The sequence below is a fragment of the Pan troglodytes genome, chromosome 6, assembly GCF_028858775.2.
Source record: "Pan troglodytes isolate AG18354 chromosome 6, NHGRI_mPanTro3-v2.0_pri, whole genome shotgun sequence".
Lineage (NCBI taxonomy): Eukaryota > Metazoa > Chordata > Mammalia > Primates > Hominidae > Pan > Pan troglodytes.
The window spans coordinates 123,611,318-123,636,568 of record NC_072404.2 but is presented as its reverse complement, the minus strand read 5'-3'; the positions used below and the strand labels follow the sequence as shown (position 1 = coordinate 123,636,568).

Sequence of the window (25,251 nt, the reverse complement as noted above, 5' to 3'; positions counted from 1 at the left end):
GTAAAATGGGTTATCCATCCCCTCAAGCATTTATGCTTTGTGTTACAAACAATCCAATTATACTCTTTTAGTTATTTTAAGATGTACAGTTAAATTATTGACTATAATCACCCTGTTGTGCTATCAAATACTAGGTCTTAGTCATGGTTTCTATTTTTTTTTTTTTGTACCTAATAACCATCCCCACTTCTACCCCAACCACCCTCCCACTACCATTCCGAGTCTCGGGTGACCATTCTTCTGCTCTACCTCCATGAGTTCAGTTGTTTTGAATTTTAGATCCCACAAATAAGTGAGAACACGTGATGTGTGTATTTCCGTGCCTGGCTTATTTTGTTGTTACAAATGACAGGATCTCTCTTTTTTTTTTTTTTTTTTTTTTTTTTTGAGGTAAGATGTGGCTCTGTTGCCCAGACTGGAGTGCCATGGCACGATCTTGGCTCACTGCAACCTTTGCCTCCCAGGCTCAAGCCATCTTCCCACCTCAGCCTCCTGCGTAGTTGGGACTACAGGTGCTCGCCACCATGCCCAGCTTATTTTGTGTATTTTTTGTGTGTGTGGAGATGGAGTTTTGCCTTGTTATCCAGTCTGGTTTTGAACTCCTAAGCTCAAGTGATCCACCTGCCTCGGCCTCCCAAAGTGCTGGGATTAGAGGCATGAGCTATTGACCTGTCCTCATTCACTTTTATGGCTAAATAGTACTCCATTATATATAAGTACTACATTTTCTTTATCCATTTATGGGTTGATGGACATGTAGATGGCTTCCAAATTTTGACTACTGTGAATATTGTTGTAACAAACATGGGAGTGCAGGTATCTCTTTAATACACTGATTTCCCTTCTTTGGGGTATATTCTGAGCAGTGGAATTGTGGATTGTATGGTCGCTGTATTTCTACCTAAAGTGCTCTTTGAATTGACATTTCTTTTAAATCATCACAATGGAATATATTCTTTCTATGGAGTCCATTTAAATGGTGCTGAAAAGAGAGTGTGGTTTTATAGAAAAAGTGGTTCCTGAGAAGTCATAGACAGCAGAATTGAGCAGAGACAGCAGAATATGCCAAAGCTCTTAAATTGTTGGGTTGATTAAATCTCACAGTACAGAGAACATTGTTTCTAACATTCATGCTTTTGTGTACTTACCTTTCACAGAGGACATGGTCTCCTGAGGAGTTAATATTTAACTTCCAAGAAACTGATTTATATTCTAAATGCTTGGGAGAGGGATGCTCTTTGGAGTAAACCTGATAAATTTTCTTGCAAACAAATGGCCACTCGTTGATTATTTTTTTTTTACAAAGGCAGATATTCACATAGCCTGTATAAAGAAAATTAAATGCACCAGGAGTTAAATATTTCATGCATTACTCTGCTGTTTTGCTGGTAAGTTCTTTATAATACAACATGCATATCAGCAAGTGACTGAGATTTGTTCTTTATATGAAACAGCCTCTGGCTGGAATGAAGAATTTTCAGCTGTTTGGTTTGTGATAATATACCTTCCCCTGCGCTGATAGCAAGTGGAATATACAATTCTTCATGTCATGTCCATCTCTATTTCTCATTTTCATGGTTCCGTTATGATTACAGAGAGCCTGGATACCTTGGCAAAATATATTTTGAAATGTGGCTGGGAAGATTATAGTAATCTGTGACATGTTGGGAGTGATGCCCTTTGGGTTTGGTAAATCTGAGCCTTTTGCCTCCCCAACACACATGCTCAGGCCCTTGTTTGCGGGGAGCACAAGTTATAGAAAAGAATGATTCATAGATGCAGCTGGGAGGAAGACAGAGGAGGTAGCTTCAACTAGCTAGCACCCACACAGCCCATCATCGTCATCATCATCATCCTGCTCCCTGACTAATCGCCGAGATGAAACAATAAGGTGGCCATCCTCTAGGATGTCACTTCTGAAACTCTTTCCAGAAAAAGCACTTCAGATTGATTGTGAATAGGCCATGCTCCCCGTGGCAGAAATACTAGTGCTCACTAAATATTCCACCCACACCCCAGCATTTCCCAGACTCTCTGATGATTGGAGTCATTGACTACTTCTGGTCAATGGGTTGTGAGCAAAAGATGTGTGCATCACTTCTGGTTGGAGGAAGGTAAAAGCAGGAGAGCATGGGGACTTTGGAAGACATTTGTTGAGTTGGCAGCATCACAAAATGGTGGCACCTCTGTCAGCCTCGAGCAGAGGTGCCTGCACACCCACACTGGATGATAGAACAGGCGAAGTATCAATTGTATTATGTTAAGCACTGAGACTTCTAGGTTAATTTCTTACTGGAGTAGAATGTGAATGGTACCCCATGGACTTCTACCATGAGGTTAATTCTCTCTCCTGCTCTCTCTTCTCCTTGCATTACTACCCTTCACACTCATTAGGAAAGGAGTACACATTGAGATTTTGACCTGTACACTGCGTCCCTACCCTAACTGGTTCATACCATTCAGCAAGCATAGCAGGGTTTACCTTTGAAATGTGACACAATATTTTTCAAAGTGACTAGCCTGCCTGGCATTTCAAAATGCTATTTTTTACTGTTAAATGGCTGCCATTTTGCCATGTGTTGCTTTCTTGACAAGTGGATAAGGTATAGCATGTTTAGAATATTAATATCCTGAAGGGCCTTTTTTGCTGAAGTTTTTAATAAACTGTTTCCAATCCTTACATCTTCTCAGTGCTATCTGTAGAAATCTCAGTTTACAGGAAGATAAATAGAGCTAGAGCTTGTTTCAGTGACTCCACAAATGTTTCTGAATATGTTGCTCTGAAGACCCATATTGAGAATTAAATTTTCATTTCTCAGACCTCAGAGCAGTTTCCTACTTTCCATTTTTGTTTTTAAATGGAACTTTGTTTCTGTTTTCTAATGTGAAGGGAATCAGCTGAGAAGTGGACTTTGTGAGGAAGGAAGAGGCCTGTCCCTGTGGTTTGGCTTGCCCCTCTTTCCTCCCTTTCTCCAGATTACCTGTCTTGTGGGAGAGTGAGAAGAATAGAAGCTGGGGCTGAGCTCAGCCAGAGTTCTAGTATGATTCACGGAGATGTCGGGAAGCAGGAGGGATAGACTAACAATATTCGACTCTCTCATCCTGTTCTCTATCTTAATCTTTGCTATTCTGCATTAGAAATAAATTAGTATAATGCCTAAGACAATAAATTAGGCATAATTTACAATTATGCTAAAATAATTTAGCATAAACAAATTTATGCTAAAATAATGGTCCGTGTTAACCACCTTCTATTTATTCTGACTATAAGTTTTGTGTGAGAAATGTAAGTTAAGTATGTGCCCTTTGGCTGCACCAACATATATGTAGAGAAGTATCTAGAAAAACCAAAAAGGATAAATTAGTTTTGAAGAGAAGTCTACATCGCCACACTATTTACTAATTTAGGTTCGGCCATGACCTTGTAAGGAGACCTGCACATTTGGATCATCAGTCCCCCTAAATGTGCATGTTAGTATGTTTCTGGTTGCAAGAAACAGCCAATCTCAGTTTATCTTAATTCATTATTGCAGATATCTATGGCTATATAATAAACCATTCCTAAATTTTGTGACTTCAAACAACAACAGTTTATTATTTCTTATAATCCTGAGGGTTGGCAGGATGGTTCTTCTGTTGCATGTAGTTTAAAAAGTCAGTGGCTCAGCTATTTTTGGCTGGGAGCTCAGCTGGGGCCAGAGAGTCCAGGATGGTCTCTCATCTCCCAGGGTCTCTTTCCACTGGCTTCTCATCATCAGTAGTATGGCTCATACTTCCCGGAGGGAACATTACAAGAGGATAAGCTGCAGTGTGCAAATGGTCATCACACCTCTTTTCACATATTGCTTGCTAAAAATCCCACTGGCCAAAGCATGTGACATGGCCAAGCCCACAGCCATTGTGAGAGTTGACTATGCAAGGGCATGGATACTGGGAAGGGTGCTTCCTGGGGCCACCAATGCAACAGTCTACCTGCCATATTAATGAAATTTTGTTGTAGAATACACAAGACTGGAGAAGGACAGGAAGATGTCTCAACCTCAGTCACTAGTGTGGCAAACTTCACAGAGAATTGGAACATTGTTCGGGGTACCAAGAGATTTACAGGCCTGGTGATTATAGTGCAAGAGTAGTAGGTGCTTGTTATCACCTATCCAGTGTTCTGGTGATGTCATGGCCACTCAGCTCTTCTCTGTCTCTGTTTCTATTGATCCTCTGCTGCCCACTGGCTTCATTCTGCACTCGATGCCTCATATCTTTTGCTTACTCATGCTTGCTCCTACTGCCTTGCCTCTATCTGACCTTTGGCTTTTGTTCCTGCTCCAAACCGCTGACTCACTTTCTCTCTGTCTCACATTCACCCTCTCTATGACAAAGGAATTTGTTACCACTTAGTTGGTCACTCTTCAGTGCCTCACAAGCAGCCAAGTCAACTCACAGGCTCTACATGGCTCCCTGCCTTTGTTCAGACAAAGGCTGAACACCCACCCTGATTCTTTTTGCCTTGGTCAGAGTGATGAGGTCAATGCAGAAGAAAGACTGTGAGCATGGCAGGCATTCAGAGTGGAGCAGTCTCCTCCCCACTCTGTTTAGTGAATTGTGATTGGATTGGAAGGTGGGATGAAGAAGGAAATTCCCTTTCGTTTGCAAAGAACTAGTTCGTTCCTCTTTTTCCCCAACCATCTTTCCTTTTCCAATCAGCTCTCTCATCCCAGAAGCCAATCCTGACAACTGTCATCAGATAGCTGGCTGGACAAGCCTGGAAAGTGTGGAACAGGTGCCATCCTTGGTCAGGGTTGCTATTAGTCTCACACACATGAGCTTTTCATTAACTATGCTTCATCATTTGTCTTAGATCTCTCAGTTCCATCATTGCCTCATATTGTTCTATTTTCTTTCTTGTTACTGCTGTGCTAAGTAAAAGAGATGTGAAAAATCCTGTATTCAGATGATCATGTGTGTTGCAAATAACTGGATTTCACTCCAAAAGACCTTGGTATCTTTGATAATCTAATGTCAGTGTCCCAAAAGCTTTTTAATAATTTTCTAAATCTAAAATGTCCTTAAATTATTGCTGAATATATTTTTATGTTTCTTTATGCCTGAACTCTCTCTGGAAGGATTCACAAAACTTGGTAATAATGACAGCTTCCTAAGGGAGAAAGGGGGTTGCTGGTTGCTTACTTTGCATTCTGTGGTCTTTTGTACTTTATGAATATTGTACCATGTACACACACTGCCTACTTTTAAAATTAACTTTTTAAAGTACATCTTGTCTACATTGTCTTAAATTGTTCTTCCTTTAGAAGGCCAGGGCCCGCATGTGGTAGAAGTCCATGGGGTCCTATTCACATAGAATCTGGTGTGAAGAAGCTCCTAAAGTTGTGCCATGGGCAACACTGTGAAGATCTTCTATAGATATTCAGAAACCGTTAGAGGTTTTCTTTTTTTAACATCAGTAACTAAACTTGGTAATTCTGTTTGCTTATTGACTAATTAAAAAATAAGAGGATATAGGAGGGAGGGAAATGCTAGGGACCTCTCGGGGTGTGGCAGTGTGAGATGGCTAAAAGCTCCAGAACCTTCCGGAACTGGAGCTCTAGATCTGGTACTTCACATATCACGTGACATTTAAGCAGGTGACACCATCCTACACCTTGAATTCCTTATCAGTAAGTTAAGAAATGTAATAGAAGTTACCTTCTGGAATTGTTGGGAAGATAAGTTAATGCCTGGAGGAGACTCATCGCTGTGCCTGGCACATGGAAAAGGCTCAGTGAATGGTAGCCATTAGGACTGGATTATTTTCTTGTCTGCTAAATGGGTAGAAATACCTGTTTTTCTGTTTTCTGGGGTTTTTATGAATATCAAATAAGATCATTAGTTATAGTGCTCTGAGGAGTAGAGATTTTGAGCTATTATCAGGATGTTGTTCCATTATCTGTTATTGGGGTAAAAACCACCTGTTTATTGTTCACCATTCCTTAGGTACTAGTCCAGGTTCTAGTTACTACATTCCTGGTAGAGGCTCTACTGTGGAAGATTCCTTTGGACTAGGAGGAAATTAGAAACATGGTCCTTAAAGCTTCTCACAGTTTGTCTTGTTTGATCATTATCATCTCTATAGTCCTATTATCCCGGACTACTTTTTTCTGAGGTGCATTAATGATTGTGTAGTGGTGTAGATGTAATTGACTCTGTTGATGTGTTAATTATTAGTCGTCATTGTCCATTTCTCTCTAACCTTTCCTCCACAGTCTCAGACTTAAAATCTGTGATTGAAAAGCACAGCATGGCTAGAGATGTGCATTTGTATACTTCTTCCTTAAGATAAATATTTAAAATATAAAAAGTGACCATCCCCAAGTTGACTGCTGAAAAATGTCTTTCACAGTCAAGATGATGTCCTACCCACTTAGTTATCCAGTCACTGAGGCGAGCCACTGATGAGGCATCAGAGCAATAGTTAGTGTGTCAAAGGGCATCTAGTCACATAAGCATATTTGTTTATCTGCTTGGAGAGTGTAGAGCATGTTATGTGTTCAACCAGCATGGAACCCACCCATGTTGGGATGCTGAAAAGCCCAAATAGAGGAGAATGAAATGGCGAGTAATGCGTGGCCTTTGAATTCTGGTAGAGAGCTGATTTTTTTAATTAAAATAATTTCCTCCTTCATTTGAGAGAAAAAGAAAGGTTTTATTTTCCTTCTAAAGACAAGACTTCTTAAGTAAGCAACAGGAGAGCTGTTTCTCTCAGGCTTGATGTGAATCCTTTGTCAAAACTGTAGGGTTTTCTTTTGAAATACATAGTAAGTAATGCAGGGGAATATTTGCTCTGTGATTTAATATGAATTTGAGGCAAAAGAAATAAGGGAACCTTGAATTGCATTTCTTTTCAATGATGAAAAGTTTATCAAAGAAGGGAATTTTTCCCCCTTCTGTTCCACAGGTTCTGTAGGTAACATACGAAAAGTTGCTTTGAATGGAGTTAAATTAAATGAGATATGAAAAGGCTTTGCTCTTTATCATTACTCTCAGTCCTTTTAGCAATATGTGTGATTTTAAATAGGGTGATCTATTTTTCAGAAGACGAATCTACCATTTATCTCATTCAATCATGCTTTAAAATGTCTATGGCAAATATTTTTTGTACATTGTAAGCTATATTGCACTAACATACTCCTTAGCCTTGATTAAAAATCATGCTGCTATTTCAAATTGGGATTTTATTCATTGTAGTATAATTACATTAACAATTTAGTTTTAGTTCATGATTCTCACTTAATGAAGAATGACCATCATTTTCCAAGGTAAAGTACAAGGCAGATGGATTCCTGCTGAGTCAAAGAATTGACGTCAATATCAAGAGTGCAAAGCGGTGGTTTTTCTTTGTGCAGTGTGCAGAGTACATTACTCTCATCGAGAGAAATCTCAGTCTTCTGTAGCTCTATTTGATTTTCAGTTTGATTGAGTGCTGGGGACTTAATGCTGTCCTTAGGCATTTGGGTTTTCATCTATAAGGGCATACGTTGCAAGAGTGGGTGATTTTCCATGGGCAGGAGCCAGAGGATGGGCTGGACCATTGCTTCGTCTTCCTCTAACAAAACCTACACTAGAGACGATTTGTCGCTAATGGTGCAGTTTAACTTTAAACTTCTGAGGAGAACCCTCATCTTCAGTTATCGTAGTTCATGACCTCCCAGCAGTATGAGGATTTATTACCTCATGTCTCTTTAAGTAAGTGCTTTCAATTTTTCTTAAAAATGCAATTTTTTTCTTTGTAAAACACTGTGATTTGATGTGTAATAGTTTACTCCATGTATACTCTGAAAAAGCATAGAGTTTGATTGATACTTGCTTTTATATGAATTTGTCTAATGATTTTCTCTATATTGGAGGGTGAATAGTTAATACATCCAGACAAAATACATGAAGAACTTACAACAGAAATTGTATGTAGCTGTTTAAGATCTTACAAGTGTTACAATTTATTAGTACATCTATTGGAAAGTATATTAGTTCTCCAGCCACTGTCTGGAGAACTTGGCACTTAAGTCCAATAATCTCCATTAGCATGACACAGAAATCAGACAAATAAACCATTTTCCTTTTCAGAGTTTGGCTCTTTTGTTTTATCTCAATATGTATAATATGTAAGATCCACATGTTTTCAATGCTATTTGTGACGTTTATTTTTAACTTCCCTAAAGCTTATGTGAATTCAAAATTAGTGTTTCAACCAAAAACTCATGAGAGACCTAATTAAATTTGACTAAATGATCTAGATGTGCTTTGCACACACAGAAAGATAATCTGGTTTGTATTTGTTCAGAAATGGTTGAGTGAGCTTCTATACCTGTGTCTCAATGCTTAATGGATATGAATGTTTGGATATTATAATATGGAAAAACATTTCCTGGATCTTAAATGAAGCCAAATAATATGGATGTTTTATTCACAAAATATAATATTTATGTAAGTATGTAATCTTTATGTTTAGCATATTCTTTTTTTTTTGAGATGGGGTCTTGCTCTGTCACCCAGGCTGGAGTATAGTGGCACAATCTCGGTTCACGGCAGCTAAGCAATTTTCCCACCTCAGCCTCCCAAGTAGCTGGGGTTACAGGCACCCACCACCATGCCTGGCTAATTTTTGCATTTTTTAGTAGGGACGGGGTTTCACCATGTTAGCCAGGCTGGTCTCAAACTCCTGACCTTAGGTGATCCACCCACTTCGGCCTCCCAAAATGCTTGGATTACAAGCGTGACCGCACCTGGCCTGGCATATTCTTTTAAAATTTGTTTTGCAAGAAGTGTCCTACTACAGTTTTAATCATGTTCAAATCAGAACTTGATTGCTAGCAAAATATGTTATTAGGATTATTTCATTTTCCTTTTAACATTTAAGCACTATTCCACACACAGACATGATCGTACAACTAATTTGATCATATTAACAAGAGATTGGTTTTTAAACCAAGCAGTATAAATATAAATACAGCCTTGGGTAGATCATAGTCAAACTATCCAAATGCGACCTCAGCTTCAAAGATTGTAAAGTCTTTTCTTTCCCCTTTTCTCCTTTCATTTTTTTTTTCCTCCAAATATTTATTTACTACCTACCATGTGCCAGGCACTGTGATGGGCTATGAGGATGCAGTGGGGGATAGGACAGATGCCATCCCTGCCCTGAGGAGACTTGCAGTTTATTGGAAAAGATGGACATCATAAAATATACAATCATACAAATAAAAATTACATAAATAATTCAGTACTTCAACTTGTGGGAGGTACAGCAGTTTATAATAATGACATCCCTCCCACCTTCTTGAGAGAGTCATTGGTTGCCCTACTTCTCTTCATGAATGAGAGGACATGATTAAACCTATCATTTCAGGTAGGAGTTTACTGTGGGATGGATATCAATCTTCTATTAATATGGTTGTGCTCATGCTTTCCATTTTGCAATGGACACTTCCAATATGCAAGGCAGGCTGTATTAGGTGTTGGGAGAGGGCTACAAAGATGAGAGAGACAAAATCCTTTCCTGGAGGAGTAGAGAGCATGTATGCAATATGTGTACACACACAGTCTATTTATTAATATATATCTACCTATGTATGTGATGTTTAAAAGAAGGAATTTCAGGAATTCAGGGGTGGTGGTGAAATAACTTCTAGTTCGGGTGATCAGCTAATGTTTCCTGGAGGTGACCTTTTAAGTGATCCATAAGAAATATATTGGACTTTGATAAGAAAATATGGTGGATAAAGGCAAATGAAATAGAATAAACAAAGACAAGAAGGCAGGAAAATTTGAGGCATATCGAAGGACTGACACAAGAAAGAAAAACAGAAATGAATCATCAAACCAAAAAATGGTTATATGGAAATAAAAGGAAGTCAGGTTTTAGGAGAAATTAAGCCTAGATCACTGAGATTTTTAAGTACTTGTTTAAAGATACATTGGAGTTTATTTGAGGGATCACATATGGCTACTCCCAATATTTAACCAGAGAAGGCCTTGTAGAAAAAATTAATCAGCACTGTGAAGGAGGGTGACTACAGGGAGGAAGGCCCAAACTCAGAGCCCAGCTAGGTTCGTTGCTATAATCTAGGTGGGAGATGGGGAAGACCTGAAGAGTCAGTGCTCATCTGGTAAATTAGTGTTTTGGCTTTGAAGCAAATTTACAACAATCCCCTGAACTTTCCCAGAGATGATCTGTAGAATGGAGAAGCCATTAGGCTACCCCTCTAAAGTCACAAAGTGATTGCTTTCTGACCAGCTTAAAAGCCAAGTTTTCCTGATCTGTTGGGAAAGACACGATAGCCTCTGAATACTCATAATACAAATACCATTTAAAATGGAAAAATCATAAGGATGGTAGACAGATTATGCTTCATATCACTACTAATTGAACTGATTTTAGCTGATTTATGAATAAATGATTATTCCAGTTTTGAGAGTTAAATATTTAAAAGTTAACTTTCTTTTAGAGTTCATGTATAATACACGGCTAGTTCTCTGTGCTGCAGACTTCCGCTCTTCATTTCCTTCTTTTTAATACATTATAATTATTATTCCTACTCTATCCTTTTTCAGTTTCCCGCATGAAAATTACTTAAACGTTGCACGCAACGTTTCACAAAATCTTTTGTGAAAGAAGAAAAGGAAATTCAGTGTGTGGGTCTCAGCAGGAGTTAAGCTAATGCAGCTTAAAATAATGCCGAAAAAGAAGCGCTTATCTGCGGGCAGAGTGCCCCTGATTCTCTTCCTGTGCCAGATGATTAGTGCACTGGAAGTACCTCTTGATCGTAAGTATTAACATTTTAAAGCTGTTAGGCCCAGGAGTCAAAGCCTCCCAGCATTTATCGTCACTCTGAACTGCGTGAATGGAGAAGGTGTCTGTGTGATACTGAAAAGCTAATCAAAATTAATTTGGCTTTTACCTTCAGCACCTGGTGTTTATAAAGATTCACACTGTAGAAGTGGCCATTGAAATGGTCAGACTCACAATTCCCTCCCTGTCATTCTCCTTCTTCCCCCTCAGGTGCCTTTTGTCTGCCCTGCTGGGGATGGCCTGAGAAGGATTGAGTTGTGCAAGCTGCCTGATCTTCCCAACAGGCGGCTCTTTAGAGAAGCAGTCCTGCAAGAAAACTATATGAGCCACTTTAAAATGATCATGGAGACCTCCCCACTCATCCCTTCACCACTTTACTCTTGCCCATCATATGCTGAGGGTGGTCTGCAAAGATGAGGGGAGGCTCCTTCTGCCAACTCCATGCCCCTTGGAATCCCTAAACCACCCCAGAATTCATTTCTCTTGATTCAGACAAGGCGCATCTCACTTTCCAATTTTGAATCCTAAATATAAGTCTAGAACTAGGAAAAGTATCTTATCTAGAGCCTAACAAATAGTCTTATTTGGTTTAAACAATGTGGTCAAATGCCAAAATGCAGCTGCTAAAAATACAAGTAATATGCAAAGCACTAAAATGGAGCAAACAACAGCTACTGTATTAGCCCTCCATTTTCCTAGTAGTAAATATATACTGTGCTCTCCCTGCTCTGGGTGGCCTGTTTGTGAAAAATAAAGATAATGCTAGGTTCCACCCAGTCACTTTTCCTGCAAATGGAAAGCAAAATTTCAAATCTGGACAATTACTGTACTTCAGAATTGATTTCTCCTTTGTCCCTCATCTGCATGACCTCTTTGAAGCCATTAGCTTCCTGAATAGAATATCTGTTTGGCAAGCTTTCCAAGGTGCAAGGAAGATAGCACTTTCCTGGGGCTATTCAATTGTTGGGATGTCATTTTTATTTATTTATTATTATTATTTATTATTACCATAGAGGTTGCAACTGCCAGTGGGAAGACATTAAGAAGAGATGTGGTTTGTCCCACACTTTGTTGACTTTTTGCTGTGCTTCTATAAAGTTCAATAAAATGCAGTGCTTTATCTTATTTAAAAAAAAAATTCATCCAGTGACCTTAATTTCAACTTTCAAAAAAATATACAATTGCTTAAGCCCATTGGAGTGGGAATGCCTAAGTAAGCATTTGCCCTGACAGATACACAGGAGGGAAAGAAAAGCATTTGAGAGAAATGCTTTTGCTCTCTCTCATATTAAATATATTCCCCCTCAATCTGACTGTTCAATCTGTCAAGCAGAGGGAAACAGTCACCTATGGCTAACTCAATTATCACTGCTAACGGAGAAGAGGCATAACCATAATGAAAAGAAAGTCACAGAAAAACCCAGGTGCTCCTATATTAACCTTTGCAAGTAGTAACGACAGACAGCACTGTGGAATGATTTGAATTGCATGCTAATGTAATTTCTTCCCTGCCCCTATTTCTTACATTGTTTCTCTACTACATGAACAGCTCCTTGGTGTGGGCACCAGCAACCCCTGAGTGATTGAGAAATTATGAAGCAGAAATCTGCTAACAGTCTAAAAAGTTCAATTAATGACTTTGGAGATTAACCATAGAAATATAAAAATCTAAAATTAGTGTTGGACTTGGCTTGCATGGAGCATTGTCACTGTAGCAATGTCCCATTGTTAGGTATTATTACCATATGCACAGTGATGTCTGGGATAATATGACCAGACACTACACAGTATATGACAACTCAAATTAATTGTAGATTTCAGCTATTTTTCAAATTGAACATAATTACTTGTCCAACACAACATATATGGAATGGAATTCGCTATTCCTATTCCTGGAAGAACTCGTTTGCCTACAGCACTGCTTTTGTTCTTCCATATGTTTATGTGGGAAAGCTGCTGCAAGATTAAAGGAAACTGTTAATGCAAATTTCTTCCTCTTGCAACTTCACAAATTCAACCTTCACTATACAGGTTTTCTTAGATCAAATCAAATAGACAAGATGCCCCCTTTATCTTCAGAGTTCTAACGTTCTTATTATTAACATCTGATTTTCTTTAATCCTCTTTGCCCACTTACCTGCTGATATTGATGGGGAAAAAGCAAAACTTCTTGAAGACTGTAAGTGTCCTTTTATAAATTACTAGGCAGTGTGAAAATGTGACCATGTCTTTGCTTTTTGAATTAATATTGTGATTTAAATGCACAATTTCATGTTTTGTGACCTTTGTCTTTCTAAGCATGTGTGTTTACTGTAGCTAAACATTGTATTTCAATACCAAGAAGCAGTTGTAAAGTATTATCTGCATGAATTCTGAAAACTTGGCTATTACTCTTTCTTTTACCAGTGTGCTGCTCTACTAACTTCCAAGCTTTATTCACATCTGATGTAACTCAATGAGAAAATTCTCAAAATTTAGAGAGAATGCTGATCTGTTGTAAAGGCTAATTAATGCTTTCTGGAACAAAGATAGGTCTTTTCGTGTCTTTTAGAAGGTGGGTGCAGGCAAAAGCTTTACACAAGATGGCAGCTATATGTCCTTTTATGCTTCTTCAGCCTTCGTGACTATGTAGACTAGTATTTCTAGGTGCCATCAGTAGACTAACCCAGTGAATTTGAATCTTGTCTTGAAGTGGACAAAAGATAAGCAGCTCCCACTCACATGGTATTTGAGTGGCTTGCTCTGAGCAATACTTTCCACTGCCTTTGACAGTTAGGTGGCATTTATCACCTAGTTTAAAAATAGTCAGTTTTCAGGCATTTGATAATTTCCTTTGATGTTAGATTAACCAGGAAAATTATGTAAAATCACTTTTTTTCTTACTACTGAAAAGCATTTGTTAATTAGCAGGTGACCCAAGCACTGTTTAAGGAGGTATATCCAGACAGTAAACTCCTGGCAGTTAGGAGTGACATCTGAGCCAGCTCTGCTGCAGACCTGTGAATAGAAGCTCTGCCTCTGAAGCCACCAGATTTGCACCTGTGTCACTCCCAGAAAAGCACAAGGAATTGAACTGAGTCGCTCCTAAGAATCCCCTCCCCCACTCCCTATGGCCACTATTCCTTGGATGTGGAATTCCAGGCTTCCTTCCATTATCCCAAATTCTATATACTCCCAGAGCCTGAAGGATCATTCAAAGGTGAATCTGGTCCAAATAAAAAATGATTATGATAATAATTTTAAAATAGCTGATGTTATTGAACCATTATAGTATTGGTATAAACTGAGAATTTTATAGGAATTATTTTCTTAATCCTGCTAGCTATCCTAGGTGGTAATACTACTTTTAAACTTTATTTTCCCTCTCAGGGAACTAGGACTTATAGAAGTTAAGAAATTGGCTTGAAATCTCACAGCTAGTAAGAAACAGACTAGTGCTTAACAATCAGGCCACGTTGGAAACTGACAAGGCTAGAAAAATGAGGATTCCATATGCATGACGGAGGTGGGAAGGGCAGCTGGAAAGACAAGGAGGGGGATGGGATATTCCAAAGGGAAGGGAAACTGACACTGCCCAGTACCCTGCATATAATAGTACACAATAAATGATAACAGTAATGAGGCTAGCTTTTGATTTGTACTTTAGCTGTTATTTGAATATTTAATAAAAGATGTCTTGTGGATGGCAATAAGACTAGAAGACAAGAGAAGAGGACACAACCGGGTTTATAGATTTATAAGACTGAAGATGTGGAGGTAATACATTTAGCTCTAGCAACAATTAACCACAAGAGAGACAAGAACAGTGGGCAGTTACTGAGCTTTGAGAAATGTTTGGTTGGCAAGTGGAAGAAGTTTCACAAAGGAAGCAGAGGTATGGGCAGAGAGGAAAGGGAAGATCCAGAAGATGAAAAACTTAAATGAGCCAGAATGTCAAATGCAACAGGAAAGGAAAGAACAGTGAGAATCCAAGAGAGGGCCTTGGGGGAATTTCCCGGATGCAGAGGAAAGATGCTGTGGTATGGCCACTGCATTGCACAGCTCCAGGGGTGCCAAGCACATTGTCGTCTGCCTCAGAACTTTTCAGCCTCAGCACTATGGACGTTTGAGACCAGATAAGTCTTTGTTGTGTGGAATTGTCCTGTACGTTGTTAGATGTTTAGCAACATCCCTGGCCTCTATCTACGAGATGCCACTATCACTACCACCCCAGTCGAGACCATTGAAATGGCCTCCAGATATGGCCAAATGTCCCTGGAAGGGTAGAAACAAATTGCCCCTGGTAGAGAACCACTGGTCTATGTAAACAGCTCTCCATGGAGTTGTGCAAGCAGTGGCTTCTTACCAGGAGCCAGTTGAGAGAGTTTAGGTCTCTGCTTTGTGCCTTCCTAGTCAAGCCATTTTGCTGCACTGAGTAAGAAAAAAGAGGTTGTAAAAAATTATTCTTTAGTCCCTTCCTGTCATAACACTAATTCTGATCTCACAAGAAGAAGGACATGGTGATTTTAGAACAACTTGAAGAGCATTAGTGGTCCAGATACAGCTTTCTTCAGATTAGATTGTTCTGGGTCAGAACAGTTGCCCCATAGGATTTGATAATAAAAGATCAGATAACACTTTGAAGAGTAGATGGGAACACTGTCTCCTAGGACAGAGAACTTCCTCAATTCCATTTATCTTCTAAATAAGACTCTTTTATCTTTGTTCCTAATTCACTTACCTCCTGGCTCTGATAAGAGATGTCACGTCTCCAATTTAACAGTCTGTTTAATATTAACTTCTCAAATGTATTTGTTCCCAACATGTATTGATTTATATGAGCACACAATAATGACCTAAGTCTGTTACTCTTTCTTAAGAAAGATGCAAATTTATCATAACTTAAATTCCTTTGAAAAACATCATTTGAACCAAAGGAATCAAAAGAATTTCTCATTGTTACATCAGAAAAGAAACTGTCTTAATATTAGGCTTGTATTGATAATTATTTCCCCAAACTTTTAGTGTGAGAAAATGGACTTTGCAAGTACACATAGTTACCGAAAGAAAGTTAAACCTTGACTTCACAGTTTTAGCAGACCTTTAGCAGAAAAATCTACTGAAGTATATGCTGCTACACTAGAAATTACTAAAAATACTTGAAGCATATTTAGTCTAAGGTAAGTGATTTTGATACAGGAAAAAATGGCCACTATTATGATTTTAAATGATTTGTTTTTTTACATTTTTTTTTCTACAATTAAGTGGTACAGCCTCCAACCATCACCCAACAGTCTCCAAAAGATTACATTATTGACCCTCGGGAGAATATTGTAATCCAGTGTGAAGCCAAAGGGAAACCGCCCCCAAGGTGAGTGTGCATTCTGCTTTGTTATAGTACTGAGAATAAATCAGGAAATCTCTGTGAATAGAGAAATATGTTTGGGAATTTCCATCAAACAAGGCAGACTATGTAGAGCACTTCCTTTTTTAGTTTGATATTTCTCACTGTGACTCACTAGATTGCCCTTTGGTTCATCTATCCCAGCCCATTTCAGCCCTTCAAAGATACTGAAGGTAACTTCTTGGGTCCTGCATATCCCTAAAGTCTCACCTGTAGGTGTATTGTTTTGTCTCTCTGCTTAATTAGAGCCCATTTTTTCTTCTTGAAAACCCAGATTATTGCATTTCCATGCCCATGCTTTTCTGCAAAATGCTTATAAATTGTGAGGAGTTATGGAAAGAGCCTTTTGATTCTGATTTTGATAATAATGGCCATAAGGCACAGGCAAATCCCTTTTCTCTGGGCTTTAATTTCCTCATCTATAAAGAGATTGAATTTGATGACTTCCAAGATCTCTGCTGTCTCTGTAACAGTTTATAAAATAGTCTAAAATGGTTTTCCAAACTTGGCAGAGTTCAGTCATGAGAATTCATGCCATTTGGATCTTGCATAGCATTTTAGATCACTGCAAAGCATTTTAGAGTTGGGAGAGATATTAGAGATAACCCAGTCCAACCAATACATTTTATAGATGGGAAACTGATGCCTGGTAATGCTAAGTAACTTATTCAAGGCCCCACAGTGGATGATCTGTAACTTGTCCAGTCATATATGGAAGTTTTGGAGAGTTGGGTTATTGTTATTAAAATGTAATGTGGATTTTTAAGCAATAAAGTAGTGAAAGTTTCCAGTTATTTTATTTCCAGGTTTGTCTATTACAGACCTTATTAAATTATCACAAACTGGCCCCTGAGAAAAAATTAACTGGGACAGAATATGTACTATGTCAAAACTTCCAGCAAAGGTTTGCCTCAAAATAATATATTCGGCTATGTTAATGGAAAGCCTCTCTCGCAGAAGGCCTGATGTGGTATCCCTTGATGAGGTTTCCTTTCAGTTTCACAATTAATGCCTTCTGTAACTTGCCATAAAACAGGATTTATCCTCTTCAGCATTATTGATATATGGAGTGTGATAGATAATATTTTGTTTGGGGGATGGAAGTGTCCTGTGCATTGTAGGATATTTGGCAGCATCCGTGGCCCCTGCCCACAAGATGCCAGTAGCATCCACACCACCAGTTCCTGCCCTGGTTGTGACAACAACTGCTATAAAGATAAGCAGTGGGAAGGGAAATCCAAGTGATCCTAGAAAACACTGTGACGTTTAGAGATTTGTACCTTTGTATGAGCATGGCCATCATTGATTTGTAACTAGTTGTAAAGTATTTAATTACATGAGCACTGTGACTTTTATATAAGTCAATCTTTTATAAAAATAAAATGGAGAAAGAGGGATCTCAGTTGACAATTGGGCATACCTCCCAAGGGATTCTCAAAATCATCTCTAGAATTAAAAATTCTAGAGATGTCTGGAACATCTGGAACTGATGTCTCTTAACCTCCTCCCAACCTACACTTCACAATTTGGTAACTTGAAAATTGTCTGATCAATTTTCATCATATATAAATAGTACTTGCAGAGGTCTTGTCACATTTCAGCCCCAAGCAAATTTTTATAGACAGGTTATCAACTCTGTGAACAATGGAGTTTACAGTAAAAATGCTAATAAAGCTCTAAGAGAGTGTACCTGGGAGACCTGCTCCCTGTATTTTCTTAGAAAAATGACAGGCAATTTGTGTGCATGATTTCTTTATTGAGTCAAATTTGGGCTAGTTCTAAAGAAGACAGGTACCTTAAAATGTATAGCCTGCCCTTTTTTCCCAGGTCATGATTCAATGAAACATTTTAGATATGAGGGCTTATTGCTCTCTTACTGAATATTAAAATCTGGTAATTATTTCTAGAAACCCATAAAACTGCTAGGAATTTGTTAAGGTAATCCCATTTTTCTGGACCATTAATACACTTAACACTTCGTGTGTTGGGCAGCTTTTCCTGGACCCGTAATGGGACTCATTTTGACATCGATAAAGACCCTCTGGTCACCATGAAGCCTGGCACAGGAACGCTCATAATTAACATCATGAGCGAAGGGAAAGCCGAGACCTATGAAGGAGTCTATCAGTGTACAGCAAGGAACGAACGCGGAGCTGCAGTTTCTAATAACATTGTTGTCCGCCCATCCAGTAAGTGGAAACTTGTCAACCAACATGACCCTTTTTAAAGTATTGCTCCAAGACTCAGCTTCTGTGACATCATCCAAATACTATTCCACAAAGCAGTGGCATTGCTTCCAATATTCTGACTTTGTTTTGCATCAAAATTATTGCTCCTTTCCACCTTACCCTAGGAAGCTCCTTAGTCCGATGCTTTACCAATCCAATATATCTTTTACACAAGTCCTGTGTAAGACATTGGGGTTAAAAAAAAAAAAGTGTTTCTTCCCTGAGTTCATCTAATTATTTATTTCTCATGTATCTCCTGTAAAAGTGAAATTCCTACAGCCAAATGGAAATAAATTCAGTATGATATGGGTGATCAAGGTCTAAATGCTATTTCTTTAAACATTTTTGTTTCAAAATTTTACTGGAAGTGGAGTGTCCTCACTACCTTGATATTATTAAGGCTCTTTTTGCAATGGTTAGTACCAAAATCCTCTCAAAAACCTTAAGAGCATGTATTTAAATAACAGTCACATTTTCCAGTTCTGGTCATTTAAAAAAAAATTACATGTATAATACATGTTCGTTGTAGAAAAACTAATTAAAAAAAAAGAAATTTAAAAACTGTTCATGAATCCTTCCATTCAAGGAAATAACTACTGCTGAAATATTCTTTCTATTTTTTCCTAGGCAGATACATATGTATGTGTTTAAAACCAGCTCATTTTCTGAAATACTATCTTACAACCTTTTCTGACTTATTGACATATCGTGTATATTCCCATAGCGATCTTATAAATAAGTGTACTTATATAATACTCTATGGTATTCAGAGGTGTAGATGTATAATTCTTTATTTAGCAAATCTTTTTACATTTAAATGTTTTCCATTCTTTTGTGAAGAACATGCTTGTGTCAAAACTGTTTGTCTTCCTGATGATGTATGTAGTATAAATTCTCAGCTGTGGAATCACTGACTGAGAATTTATACTATCAGTGGCAATGCATGAGAATTGTCATTTTTTAAATTTTTACTTTTTTCTTTTAACACTGTATTTAAAAATATTTTCTCATTAATTTAGTGTACATAAATTACAAATTATTTCTCCAAAACTTCAGTTTGCCTTTATTTGTAGTGCTTTTTGTACTTTTCAGTGCAGAAATAACTGAGAAGTTTTTTTTTATTTAATAGGATCACCATTGTGGACCAAAGAAAAACTTGAACCAATCACACTTCAAAGTGGTCAGTCTTTAGTACTTCCCTGCAGACCCCCAATTGGATTACCACCACCTATAATATTTTGGATGGATAACTGTAAGTTTTGATAATATGAACTTTCTTTCTTTAAAAGTCTTAGGATTGTTTATAGTCATAATACATTATTACCTCTTATGATTCATAAAATGTTTTAGAGATGCTCAGGAAAATAGCTGCTCTTCAAAATAAATAACATGTCATCTCATTCACTCACTCAATTTTATTGGACATTTACTATGTATCTTGCTTATATTCTTTGCAGTGGGAGGAGATAGGAGTGGGGAAGGAGGCAGATGATAAATGCAATAAGTACATTTAGAAAATCTGTGTTTGTTGGCAATAAGTTCTATGAAAAAAAAAAAAGCAGAGTTTTGAGCAGAGACCTAAGGAAATGAGAGAGCAAGCCACGCCCCTAAATATCTGAGTAGAAAGGGAACACTAGTGCTAGCCCCTAAGGAAGGAGCATCCCTGCTGTGTGTAAAAATAAAAGCAAGGAGGACAAGGTGGCCAGACTAATGAACTAATGAAGGAGCCGAGCGGGAGGGTGATGGAGAAGGTGAGAAAGGTGACAGGACTCAATGGAAAGGACTTTGGCTTTAGCTTGGAATGAAGTAGGGAAATGTTGAAGGAGTGACTTTATCTGAAATAAAATAAGTAGTAACAGTATCACTTCAGTTGATATGTAGAGAATATAGCGGACAAAAGAGAGAGTAGAGAGACTGTTGGGGCCACTGCTGTAATCTAGATGAAATTTGTTGGTGACTTGGACTTGAGTGGTAGCAGTAGAATGGGTAAGAAATGGTAAGATTCTGGATATATTTTGAGGGTCAAGCCTCCAGGATTTACTGGGGTGGGGGTGGGAGCATGAGAGAGAGGAATCAAGGATAACTACCTTTGGAGATTGAACAACTCCAAAATAATAAAATGGAATTGCCATTCCCAGAAACCCATGGCGGGGAGGAAATCAAGCTGTTGGGGATATGTTATGTTTCTGTTAGTTTTTTTAATCCCCAGCAATAGCTAATAGTTATTGGGCCTTTACCAAGTGTCCGGCCTTTTACTAAGGGCTTAACATGGGTTATTTCATTAATTTTTACAACAACCCTATGAGGCATGTCCAATTATTTTTTCCACTTTCCAGATGAGGAAACCGAGGCAGATATAATGAAGCTATTCATTAGGCAATTTCAAACTTGTCTACCCCTGTTTCTGTCCTCAAGGGCATGTTTGTTGCTCTGCCTCTTCCACCCTCCAAAATTTCCTGTGCCAATAGGTCAGCGTGTTACCTTAGAGGGAGTACATGGTTCTGCTTGGAGACTAAGAAACCAGAGTTTGGGATGTGAGTGGCCTGTAAGATATTTCATGGCAAGACACCAGCAAGAGTCAGAGATACCTGAGTCAGAAGGAGGATTCCAGGCTATGATCAGCAATGTTTGAAACCTTAGTGCGTAAGTCCTGCCTAGAGGCCTGGGCTAGATGAGAGGATCTGGGAAGCAGGAAAGCAGAGTCTGGGAGACTGAGACCAGGAGCCCTCCAGAGGTGAAGAACTCATGGAGAAATCAGCAAAGCAGATGAGAAGAAGCAGTCACTGAAGGAAAAAAGGAACAAAGAGAGTGGTGTCCCCAGGGACAAGGTGAAGAATGTGTGTCAAAAAAGATGGATTAACCAGGCAGGGTGGCTGACACTGTAATCCCAGCTAATCGAGAGGCTGGGATGGGAGGATTGCTTCAGCTCAGGAGTTCAAGGCTGCAGTGAGCTACAATCACATCACTGTAGTTCAGCCTCAGCAGCAGAGTGAGACACCATCCCTAAAATAAATAATGATAATAATTTTAGAAAATATTTTTGAAAGACACAATTATTAGCTATTTCAAATGCTGCTGAGAGATCAGATAATATGAGAACTAAAAAATGACTACTGAATTTGACATCTTGGAGGTTCTTGGTAACCCTGTTAATAGTCTTTTAGGTGGAATGGTGGGAATGAATTAAAAGTATCTGTAGGAAATACGTTCTATTTTCAGTGACCTGATTGTCTGTGCACTCACAAGACATATACATTACTAAAGAGAAAATTTGCCTCTAACATTTAATCTGCATTTTAATTTTTTAATTTAATTTTTTTAAATTTTACTTTAAGTTCTGGGATGCATTTTGGCTCTCCTTATATGAAAGCACTCAGAGAAAGTAAAGTAACACAAAGAAATAAAAAACAAATATATAGCTAAATAAATCTAGTCTTTTACAGATTTTGCAAAAATAAGTAGTAAGCCAAATGTAAATAAGTGATTTATGGCTTTAAGAATAATGCTCTCCAAATGCCACTGCCAAAATAAGGCTCAATATTTGGTACTTGGTTCTTATTCAGAAATAATGACCTTTTTGCTTAATAAAGAGACATATCACATGTAAAGTCTCAGATTCATCTGAATACATAACTAATTTTTCCACTCACATGCATTCTAGGCTGTTGGTGAAGCATCTGACCTTTCAAATGGAATTGCACCTGCAATATGAGAAAAAAATTTATATAGCATACCTCTTGCAAGATGACATTAAGTTATTCCTATCTGCATACATTTTTTTTCAAGTGCAATGCAAAATGCCACCACCCTCATGAAGTCCCATCGCCTAACATTTGGTCTGCCAACACCCTTCAATTTATTATTTGATTGCTACAGCAGGAGAAACAGAGGACAAGAAATGTTTTTGTCTTTAACTCTTTGTTAAACAAAATGTACCTAATTCTTCTGAGGGTTTTTTTTTTGTTTGTTTTAGATGGAGTCTCGCTCTGTCACCCAGGCTGGAGTGCAGTGGCACAATCTCAGCTCACTGCAGCCTCCGCCTCCCGGGTTCAGGTGATTCTCCTGCCTCAGCTTCCCAAGTAACTGAGATTACAGGTGCAAACCACCACGCCTGGCTAATTTTCGTATTTTTAGTAGAGACAGGGTTTTGCCATGTTGGCCAGACTGGTCTTGAACTCCTCACCTCAGGTGATCCACCCACCTTGGCCTCCCAAAGTGCTGGGATTACAGACATGAGCCACCAAGCCCGGCTTGAGTTATTGTTTAAACAGTCCTTTTCCCAGGAACTAATGGCTTAAAACCATAAATTTGCAAGCACCAACCAAACCCCCATCTTAACCAATAATTTGATTAACATGATGAACCGATGTTCTTTCTTTGAAGCTCTGCCTCCACATTTTCCTGCCTTTTTCTGCCTGAGGGAGCTCCAGACTTTTAACCATAATTTTGCATTTCATGAAATGTTAGATCAAGCACCTGCTGTAGGAGGAGCAGACCTGCTTGACTTACACTGCAAAAACCCTGTCAGGAGACATAGTGGCCTGAGGCCACTGGGATGTGTGACTTTTTTCAGTTCTGTCACCTCACAGAACTGAAGAACTCTCACAGTTAAGGCTCTGTGGACTAAGTCAGGAGCTTCAGGATGTCCATTAGCTGGCTAAGTGTGAACTCACACACAGATCAATCGTTCCACCTCCCTGCATCCTTCATCCACTTAGAAAATCTTCCCTCTAAATAACTTCTGATACTATTGCATAGTAGGGTGACTGTGGGTAACAGTAATGCATTGCATATTTCAAATAGCTAGAAGAGAGGATTTTGAATGTTTTCACAACAAAGAAATCGTAACTGTCTAAGGTGATGGATATGCTAATTACCATGATTTGATCATTACACAATGTATATGTGTATTGAAATATCACATTGTACCCCACAAATATGTACAGTTTATTATGTGTCCATAAAAGATAAAGAAAATCCTCCTACCTAAGGCAAGATAGTTCCTTAACTGGACCTAAGGGGAAGTACTAATAAATTATTATGCTTGACACTGGAAAGTCAGAGTGCTGATGGTTACTCACTTAATCCTTCAGTGCACATTTAAAGGAGCCCCGTGAAGGGCCAGGCGCTGTTCCATTGGACAAAACAGATGAAAGTGTTCACCGTCCTGGAGCTTAAATTCTAGTGCAAGAAACAGGCAATAAGTCATACGTATGATGAGTAAATATGTAGTATGCCAGAAGGTGATAATTAATTCAGTGTAGAGGAGGTGGAGGAACTGGGCTTGGGAGGCTTGTGAGGGGCAGGTTGCAGCATTAAATAAATAGTGTCATCATCGCACCCAGTTACTGTCAGCTGGCCATTTGCTGCCTGATTCTTCAGCTGGATGATGAGCTCAGACAGGGCTGGGACTCTGGCATGCCCAGTGCCTAGCCCAGGACCCAGCTCACCGTTAGATGCTCTCCACGTATTTAGTTTCTGAATGTTGTGTGTAGCTGCAACCCATGTTAACAATTTTAGAAGCTTCCTTAATGATTTTCTAAGATATATGTGTATGTGTACTTAACAGTTAGGGACTCAGATATTAGGAAAAGTCATGCCAACTTTTTATAAAACATATTTTGTTCACTTTTGCTTAAAAAAAGATTTCACTGTATAACTCTAATCTCACCTCTGCCCCCACCCCAGAAAAGTTACTGTCAGGGAAGTAGAGTTAGAGTTTTAGTGTGTTATGTATTTTTTTTTTACAGTTATTTGCTTTTACCCAAAGAGCTATATAGAGAAAAAATGTATTCAAATGAAGTTCACAGACCTATTAGTAGATACATTTATCTTGCTAATTTGGAGGGTAGCCACTTTATGATGGAATAATCTGGATATCTCTCTGCCTTTCTCCAGCCTTTCAAAGACTTCCACAAAGTGAGAGAGTTTCTCAAGGTTTGAATGGGGACCTTTATTTTTCCAATGTCCTCCCAGAGGACACCCGCGAAGACTATATCTGTTATGCTAGATTTAATCATACTCAAACCATACAGCAGAAGCAACCTATTTCTGTGAAGGTGATTTCAGGTAAGAGTTCAGCTTCCCAAATCTCCCCTTCAATGACATTTACAAATATGTGCAAAATATAGAAACTATTATATACTACTGACTTTGAAGTAAACAGGTTCATTATCAGGAAGCCACCCATGAATGCTCACTAAAGTGTTGGCATATATGTTATAAAGATTGTGCATACCCTTAATACTGGATTTTACATTTTTTGCTTTTATTGTCATGACTGGTTCCGTGATAACCTTCTGAACCACCTGGTGTTCTGAGCATTTGTGTGTGCTTTATGCTCCACAGTGCCTCTTATTGGCAGTCCTGCAGCTTAAGTTAAATGTCTGCATATTCCTGGTGGGGGTGGCTGAGTAAATTAATGAGTTAGTCATGTACAATGTAAAGCACTGTTTTTACTTGATAGGAACAGCACTCGGTCAGGATAGCTGCATATGTTTGCTTTTATTGCCCAATACTTTTTGACCCTTCTCCCTCACTTTTATGCCCTCTTCATAATATTCTGTTTATTTCAGTGGATGAATTGAATGACACTATAGCTGCTAATTTGAGTGACACTGAGTTTTATGGTGGTGAGTTATGGTGATTGTAACTGATATTCTCTCCTTCATTGTAGAATTTAGTTCACTAACTTCACCTCCATGACTATTTAACCTTATTTCTTTATGAGATTTCTAGTTATATGTTAAATACCACTAGTATAAATGTATGTTTCTTATGAAATTTACCTATAAACTTTG

The 25,251-nt window shown here is 38.5% G+C and overlaps 1 protein-coding gene across 51 annotated transcripts in view; it reads left to right on the top strand.

The window, feature by feature from the left end:
• The window catches only part of NRCAM (neuronal cell adhesion molecule), a 314,922-nt gene that overhangs the window by 212,228 nt on the left and 77,443 nt on the right, over nt 1-25,251 (top strand). For 15 of the 51 annotated variants that reach the window (XM_063813844.1, XM_063813829.1, XM_063813842.1 and 12 more), the window contains 7 exons: nt 10,603-10,814; nt 12,990-13,019; nt 16,085-16,190; nt 18,216-18,412; nt 19,581-19,703; nt 24,350-24,520; nt 25,027-25,083. In XM_063813844.1, the coding sequence (XP_063669914.1) occupies nt 10,709-10,814; nt 12,990-13,019; nt 16,085-16,190; nt 18,216-18,412; nt 19,581-19,703; nt 24,350-24,520; nt 25,027-25,083 (790 nt within the window). In that variant the 5' untranslated portion in view covers nt 10,603-10,708. Of the gene's footprint in view, nt 1-10,602; nt 10,815-12,989; nt 13,020-16,084; nt 16,191-18,215; nt 18,413-19,580; nt 19,704-24,349; nt 24,521-25,026; nt 25,084-25,251 lie in introns of those variants that run through there. The other 36 variants (XM_054687126.2, XM_054687125.2, XM_054687120.2 and 33 more) reach the window with 6 other exon arrangements.